General features: G+C 46.7%; 1 protein-coding gene across 2 annotated transcripts in view; it reads left to right on the top strand.

Annotated features, from left to right (window-relative positions):
- Positions 1-7,701, top strand: part of HARS (histidyl-tRNA synthetase) — a 13,287-nt gene extending 5,586 nt beyond the window's left edge. Inside the window, exons 3-13 of one of the 2 annotated variants that reach the window (XM_010850370.1) lie at positions 560-679; positions 2,153-2,248; positions 2,871-2,996; positions 3,618-3,725; positions 3,874-3,972; positions 4,200-4,293; positions 4,471-4,598; positions 4,695-4,937; positions 6,482-6,598; positions 6,787-6,933; positions 7,275-7,701. In XM_010850370.1, the coding sequence (XP_010848672.1) occupies positions 560-679; positions 2,153-2,248; positions 2,871-2,996; positions 3,618-3,725; positions 3,874-3,972; positions 4,200-4,293; positions 4,471-4,598; positions 4,695-4,937; positions 6,482-6,598; positions 6,787-6,933; positions 7,275-7,346 (1,350 nt within the window). In that variant the 3' untranslated portion in view covers positions 7,347-7,701. Of the gene's footprint in view, positions 1-559; positions 680-2,152; positions 2,249-2,870; positions 2,997-3,617; positions 3,726-3,873; positions 3,973-4,199; positions 4,294-4,470; positions 4,599-4,694; positions 4,938-6,481; positions 6,599-6,786; positions 6,934-7,118; positions 7,251-7,274 lie in introns of those variants that run through there. The other variant, XM_010850369.1, reaches the window with a different exon arrangement.
- The last annotated feature ends 98 nt before the right edge of the window (positions 7,702-7,799 follow it).

Here is a 7,799-nt window from a genome sequence, read left to right as displayed (position 1 = left end):
TTTTTTTTTTTTACTTAATCGCTCAGTTGTGTCTGACTCTTTGCGACCCCGTGGACTGTAGCCCACCAGGCTCCTCTGTCCATGGGATTTTCCAGGCAAGAGTATTGGAGTGGGTTGCCATTTCCTTCTCCATAGGATTTTTTTTTAAGGTATGCTGGGAGAGAATATTACTTGTAAAATTTGGAATTCAATGAGTTAAGCCAGTTTGAGTTGCTTATATTGCCTGTCATCAGGTAGGTGTTTTCTGTTAGGCAGGGAAATGTTTTGTTATCCCAGAAAATGAGTTTAGGAAAATTAGAGAACAGAGTTCCAAGAATTCTGGCAGATAGAACCAAAGTAAAAGATGGGTCAAAATTTAGAAAGGTGAGAGCTAATGGGTGTGGTAGTTAATAGGGAATTGTTTGCACCTGTTTTACAACTCCCTGACCTGTAGGGAAATCTAAGTTTGGGACAGAGTTTTCATTCATCATCATTGAAGTCATACTTGTATATTTCTAGACTGTATTGTTCTTTATTTTTAAACTGCATCCTTGGTTCTCTGGCTGATTTTGACTCCAAGGGCACAAGAGATTATAGTCCCCGGCAGATGGCAGTTCGAGAGAAGGTGTTTGATGTAATCATCAGCTGCTTCAAGCGCCATGGTGCAGAAGTGATTGATACACCTGTATTTGAACTAAAGGTGAGAGACAGATGAGGAGAAATTATGTGGTGGAAGAATGGGAATACCAACAACAAAGAGGGTGGCAGGGGAGTGAGGCCCAAAGGCCTCTCTCTTATTGCAGACAAAGCTTGGTATTTTCTCCATGAGAAGGGGAATGGGACTGGCATAGAGGGAGAGGGCCTGCTTTTTATTTACCTTGGTTGCAGCCAGCAGCTTCCAAAAGAGAGCCCTTCTCAGCAGTGGAAGCTGTTATGGCTCCAGACTACCCTGAATTCTGTGTCACCTGTACCCAAGATGTTTCCTAGATACAAGCAGATCAAACGTATAAAGGATAAATACGCAACCAAGTCTCCTATTGATGGATCTTGAGGTGGTTTCTAGTCTATTAAAGAGCAGTTCTTTGCATCACTCCCTGCTTAAAACCCACTGGCTCCCAGTGCATTTATAATAAAATCTAAGCTCTTTACTCGGGCTTACAAGGCCCTACATGATGTGGCAACTGCCCACCTTTCTCTTCTCATCTCATGCTATTCTTCCCCTTGTCCACTTTGCTACCATGGTCTTTTTTTCTGTTCCTGGAACATACTAAATGTGCATATCATAGGGCCTTTGTTCTTGCTCTTCCCTCTTCCTGAGCTCCCTTTTTCCCCTAGCTCTTTGCATGACTTTAATTTCAGGCTAAATTAGACATGACAGATTTTCATTTCATATCTTAATTAAAAAGCCATTCCTCAAATAATCCTCTCCAATGCCTTTTCTAAAGCAACCCTTATCTAGCATATCAACCTATTTTATTTCCATTAAAGCAGCTATCACTATCAGAAATTATCTGTTAATTTGTTTCCTTGCATTAATGTACTGCCTGTCTCCTGTCATTACTTCAGAAGATCCAAGAGGGCATGGACTGCCTTTGTTCATGGATGGAGACACAGGGCTTAGAACAATGTCGGGTGCTAGTGGGCATTTATCTACAGGACAAATTCACGGAGATAGAATTTCTGCATCAAATGGTTGTACTCATTTCTACCTAGATTAGTTTTGCAAGTGCTGCCATAACAAAATACCATAGACTAGGTGGCTTAAACAACAGAAATGTATTGCCAGGAAGCTGGAAGTCCAAGATAAGCTGTTGGCTCCTTCTAAGGGTCATGAGGGAAGGATCTGTTCCTGGTCTCTCTCCTTGGCTTTTAGACGGTGTCTTTTCCTTGTGTCTTCACATCATCTTCCCTCCTCTGTGTCCAGATTTCCTTTTTATAAGGAGATGAGTTTTATTGGATTAGGATTCACCCTAATGACCTCATTTTAGCTTAGTTATTTCTTTAAAGACCCTGTCCCCCAATAGAGCCCTAATCTGAGGTGACTGGGGGTTCAATATATGAATTTTAGAGGAAATGTAAGTTGAAATCAGTCATCATTATAATGGGTTTTGTTTTTAAAACTTCCTTTTAAATTTTTAAATTTATCTTTGTGATCACATTTCTTTTTCTCCAGGAAACACTGACTGGAAAGTATGGAGAAGACTCTAAGCTTATCTATGACTTGAAGGACCAGGGTGGGGAGCTGCTCTCTCTTCGATATGACCTCACTGTATCTTTTTAAACTTTGGATGGATTGGCCCTCACTGGGCTGGGGCTTTTTCCAGCCTCAGGTTTGAGGGCAGCTAGACATAGTTGGGATCAAATATAATCTTGCAGCCAGGGAAATTCTTTCTCTAAAGCAGGAACTGGACTTTGGCTAAACAGAGCATAGCTAGCCTTAGAAGACTTCTGAAATCCTGAGTGAGATCTCAGCTTTATGTCAGGGTCCAGTTCTGACTCTGGCAGCAATCCCCTGGCTTCAGAATACATCTCCCTTGTCCTGTCTAATGGATGGTGTTCTCCTTAATTGACCAAAAGCCTGTTTCCTTTATCTCCAAGCTATGTCAGAGAATCATCTGCTTAGACATCGCTGAATAGGGCCTCCTTTCTGCTCCCCGGTCAATCCGCCCACCCCTCTGCTGTGCTTACCACGGCCCCAAAAGAAAAGAGCCTTAATATTTTTTGAGACTTCAGCTGCCCCTGTGGTAACAGAGTTGATTCTTGCTGATGTTCAGAAATGCTGTTAATCTTACAAGTGGTAGTTTTAAGGGTGGGGTTAGACCCCAGCTTGGTGAGAATCATCAACTTCCAGACTGTGATAAGTGGGCCATTCTTCTTAACTTTGTCATTAGGTTCCTTTTGCTCGATACTTGGCAATGAATAAACTGACCAACATTAAACGCTACCACATAGCAAAAGTATATCGGCGGGATAACCCAGCCATGACCCGAGGCCGATATCGGGAATTCTACCAATGTGTGAGTATGGGGGCAGGCTGGGTAAGGCAGGAGTCCCTCAAGCTAGTAGAACCTATTGAGTACTCATGGTGTCCTAAACAAACTAGATGCCCCAGATAATGCTAACCCTAAGATTTCTTTAGTATTTTCACATGCAATACAGGGGTTATTCTCCTTATTTTACATATGAGTAAACTTGAGGCTCAGGAAGATGAAGAGACTATAGGGATAAGAAAGGCAAAGTTAGGACCAGAAGTCTTGGTCCAGTGCTCTTTATATTAAACCACAGTGATAGGATGACAGCAAAGGATGAGGAAATTGGATTTGAGGTACTGTCATCCAGACTGGTGGCAGAGCTTCTAAATGAAGAGAGAAAATGACTGAGGCCAGGTAACTCCCCCGACAACAGTGGAAGGAAATAAGGACAAATATTGAAAGGAATAGCCCAGTAGATGGGAAGAAAACCAGGCCTGGTAAAGAGACCCAGGAAGGCTGAGGTTTTCCTCTGGGCTGACAGTCAGACAGAAAATGAAGAATGTGGCCTGCATGTGAATGCAGTAAGTCCTCCTTCATGGAAAGTAGAGCTCCCAGGAGCCCTCCCTCAAGGCCCTTGAGGACCCCTAACTACGCCTCTCCCCACAGGATTTTGACATTGCTGGGCAGTTTGACCCCATGCTTCCTGATGCAGAGTGCCTGAAGATCATGTGTGAGATCCTGAGTTCACTCCAGATTGGCGACTTCCTGGTCAAGGTCAGAGCTGAGTGGAGCTGCGGGGGGGCAAAGCTGGGCCTGGCCTCTCCCAGGGGAAGGTCCTGGTTCAGAGGCAACAGGAGCGTAAGCATCCAGCACTGTAAAGGGCCATGTAAAGAGATTCCTTACGTGCCTTGAATCACTGTAGGTGAATGATCGGCGCATCTTAGATGGGATGTTTGCCATCTGTGGTGTTCCAGATAGCAAGTTCCGCACCATCTGCTCCTCAGTGGACAAGCTGGACAAGGTAACCACCAAACACTTGACTGTTCTTTTCCCAGGTCCAACCTTGCCCTGAGATATGGAAAAGATTAGGAGAGAGAGGGCCCTGCCTCTATGCCCACAGAGGAAGAGTAGCTCCAGGATATACGTTGACAGGCAGCTTCTGCTCAAGACACCCCCTGAAGAGGGCTTATACTTGCTCTGCCCTGGGGAAGCTGTCCAGGGTTCCCTGACCCGTATGTGTCTGCCCAGGTGTCCTGGGAGGAAGTAAAGAATGAGATGGTAGGAGAGAAGGGCCTGGCACCTGAGGTGGCTGACCGCATTGGGGACTACGTCCAGCAACACGGTGAGAAACAAAGCCTGCCTCCCGAGCAGCCATCCCACTGCCCTCACGCTAAAGCCGAAATTCCTTTTTGTATGTGTACATGCATAGGAGAAAGAGAGAGAGAGGAGTGTGTGAGTGTGTATGCATACATGTATCTTTTTCTTCTTGTCAGTCTAGTTCACAGATCTGTCTCCCCAGGTGGAGTATCCCTGGTGGAACAGCTGCTCCAGGATCCTAAACTGTCCCAGAACAAGCAGGCCCTCGAGGGCCTGGGAGACCTGAAGCTGCTATTTGAGTATCTGACCTTGTTTGGCATTGCTGACAAGGTGAGTCAGGTTGGGATGGAAGCCTCAGCTGAGCTCTGGGGCTGAAGGCCGGCCCTTGAGCCTCGTCTGATATTGACCATATTCTTCTCCCCCCAGATCTCCTTCGACCTGAGCCTTGCTCGAGGACTGGACTACTATACCGGCGTGATCTATGAGGCAGTGCTGCTACAGCCCCCAGCCCGAGCAGGGGAAGAACCCCTGGGTGTGGGCAGCGTGGCTGCTGGAGGGCGCTATGATGGGCTGGTGGGCATGTTTGATCCCAAAGGGCGCAAGGTGCCCTGTGTGGGGCTCAGCATTGGAGTAGAGCGGATCTTTTCCATCGTGGAGCAGAGGCTGGAGGTAGGGCTTGGGGCTGGGTGGAGGAAATTCTGGATAGTTGGTGGCACCTGAGCTATCTTCTTTGATCTCTAAGGAGGAAGTAGTACTGCACTGGTCAAGAAGCATCTTTGCAAAGAAAGGGAGAAGACAGTTGCTGTCCTTTAGACTCTCACCCTAATATAGGCCAGCTTGATGGATCTTTAATCATTCTTTCTTCACAAAATCCTTTGCTCTGGGTCCCTACTTTGCTCAGAGCTGTCAGAAATCCAGGCCAATATATCTAAAGACCTGGATCTTTCTCATAATACAGAACACTTAATATTTTACTCCTCTGTGCTTGGGCACTGTGCTTCATGCTTTTCATGCACTGTCTAAAAAACTTCTTAAACAGCCTTCTGAGGGTAGTAGTAGTAGTAGTTTAGTCGCGAAGTCATGTCTGACTCTTGTGACCCTATGGACTGTGGCCTCCCAGGCTCCTCTGGCCATGGGATTCTCCAGGCAAGAATACTGGAGTGGGTTGCCATTTCCGTCTCCAGGAGATCTTCCCAACCCAGGAATCAAACCCAGGTCTCCTGCATTGCAGGCAGATTCTTTACCAACAGCTATGAGGGAAGCCCAAGAAGGTAGCTACTTTTATTATTGACATTTTTCAGACAAGGAAACTGAAGATTATAGATAAAATAATTTGCCAAAGGTTTAAGTGGCACAGTCAGAATTTGAATGCAGGCAGTCTAACTCCAGTCTTGCTCCCAGTCACTCTGATACTATCTCTAAGTGGGAAGCATGTATCTGAGGCTCTGGGATCCTTGAGATGGCTATCTTGACTCTCCAGCACCTACAGTAATGTGAGGAAAGCCCTTCGTGGCCTCAGGCCCACTTCTGTTGCTACTGTTCTTGGGTAACCTTCCCACTGCTCCCATCCTTTTCTTGAGGTCACTGTTTTCCAATTGAAGTTCCAACGGGCAGCTTATATTGTAAGAACAATAGAAATAGTTTTCCATAAAAAGTAACAGGCAGCAGCAGCATTCTTCTCCCCTCCATCCACACCCCTCCTATGGCTTTAGAGTAAGAGACAGTCTCTTGACTGTCAGTGCTAGAACTGCTAGGGGTGATTGGATTGCCTGTGTGAATGCAGAATATCACTTCCTTATGATGGATCCACAAGATAGTAGATGGAGATAAGCTTGTTCATAAACTGTACATAAGCTACCTTTGTGTGTGCTCAGTCACTCAGTTGTGTCCAACTCTTTGCGATCCCATAGAGTGTAGCCCGCCAGACTCCACAGTCCATGGAATTTTCCAGGCAAGAATACTGGAGTGGGTTGCCATTTCCTTTAAAAGCTACCTTTACCCTCCATTATTTATTCTGGGAAGTCATGCATAAGCCACTCAGTTCATTTCTTATTCTTCTAAGAGCTAATTTTTGCCCAATTGCTAGATGAGAAAAGACTAGCCTGCCCTGATGGAGTTGGGGCCTGCTCTCAGAATACTGACAAGAGCCTGCTCTGTTTGCTCACTGAAGGTGTTGTAAAGGTTAGCTCAGCTCTTTCTTAACTCTTTTCTAGGCCTTGGAGGAGAAGGTACGGACCACAGAGACACAGGTGCTTGTGGCATCTGCACAGAAGAAGCTGCTGGAAGAGAGACTGAAGCTCATCTCAGAGTTATGGGATGCTGGGATCAAGGTAGAGGAGGCAAGCCCCCCGGTGGCAGCAGATTTGGGAATGCTGAACACACACGAAATAAAAGCTTATCCATAATGGCCCTGCCATTCCTATGATTTCTTGGGGTGAAGATCAGAGCGAGGGGCCCCAAGAAGGCTGTCCCTGAGGATTGCAGAAGCCAGCTTTTTTTCTTCCCTGGTCCCCCGCAGGCAGAACTGCTCTACAAAAAGAACCCCAAGTTACTGAATCAGCTGCAGTACTGTGAGGAGACAGGCATCCCACTGGTGGCCATCATTGGTGAGCAAGAGCTCAAGGATGGGGTCATCAAGCTGCGCTCAGTGGCCAGCAGGGAAGAGGTAAATAGGTGGGCAGGAAGGGGGAGGGACACGGAATGAATGCCATTTCTCAATGCGGCGGCCCATTCAAGACCTAAGCAAAAGCCTGGCATTCGTAGTAGCCCCCTAAAGGACTGAGGGGGTAGCATGATACTATGCTTATGGTCTCCATCCCCACATACCCTGTGTCTCTCTGGCTTCCCTAGGAAGCACTGTCTCCCCTAGGAAGCACTGTCTCCCCTGACGTGTTTGACTGGGTTCCTGCTCCCAGCGGAGCCAGGCCTGATGACTAGAAGAAGACATGGGCGCTCAGCAGTGGAACACAAGATGCTCATACCACCTTGTCCTTCCTTCCTGGCCAGGTGGACGTCCGAAGAGAAGACCTTGTGGAGGAAATCAAAAGGAGAACAAGCCAGCCGCTTTGCATCTGCTGAGTTGAGCAAACTATCAGAAGAAAGTGGGACTCACACTATTTAAGGCTAAGATAAGACTCTGCATACCTACTTCAACAGCTTTGCACATTTCTGTCCCAACAGGAAGACCTGAAAAGTGGTCAGAACAGAGACTTTTTTATTTTTATTATGATTATTTTATTTGTAATCACAGACAAAAATGGTCAGGTACTATACCATTTATCCATATGGCTCTGAGGGCTTAGTAGTCGTGCCTGTGTCCCTGGGCTACAGGGACCTGGCGCAAGATGGTCTCTTCTGCAGAGCCCTACAACCGGGTAGAGGGAACGCTCCCCACAACCAGCCTTGGAAGGTCCAATAAAATGCCTCAACCACTGGAGCCTGTCTGTGTCACTGCCTGCCGCCTAGCCCTGCCTTCCTGGTCAGAGTCTGGGTCTCCCACTGCGACCACTTAAGCGGTAGAAAATGGGGAGA

The sequence above is a fragment of the Bison bison genome, unplaced genomic scaffold, assembly GCF_000754665.1.
Source record: "Bison bison bison isolate TAMUID 2011002044 unplaced genomic scaffold, Bison_UMD1.0 scf7180017864291, whole genome shotgun sequence".
In the NCBI taxonomy this organism is placed as follows: Eukaryota; Metazoa; Chordata; class Mammalia; order Artiodactyla; family Bovidae; genus Bison; species Bison bison.
Note: the sequence above shows the minus strand (reverse complement) of the source record. Positions and strands in the feature narration are given on the sequence as shown.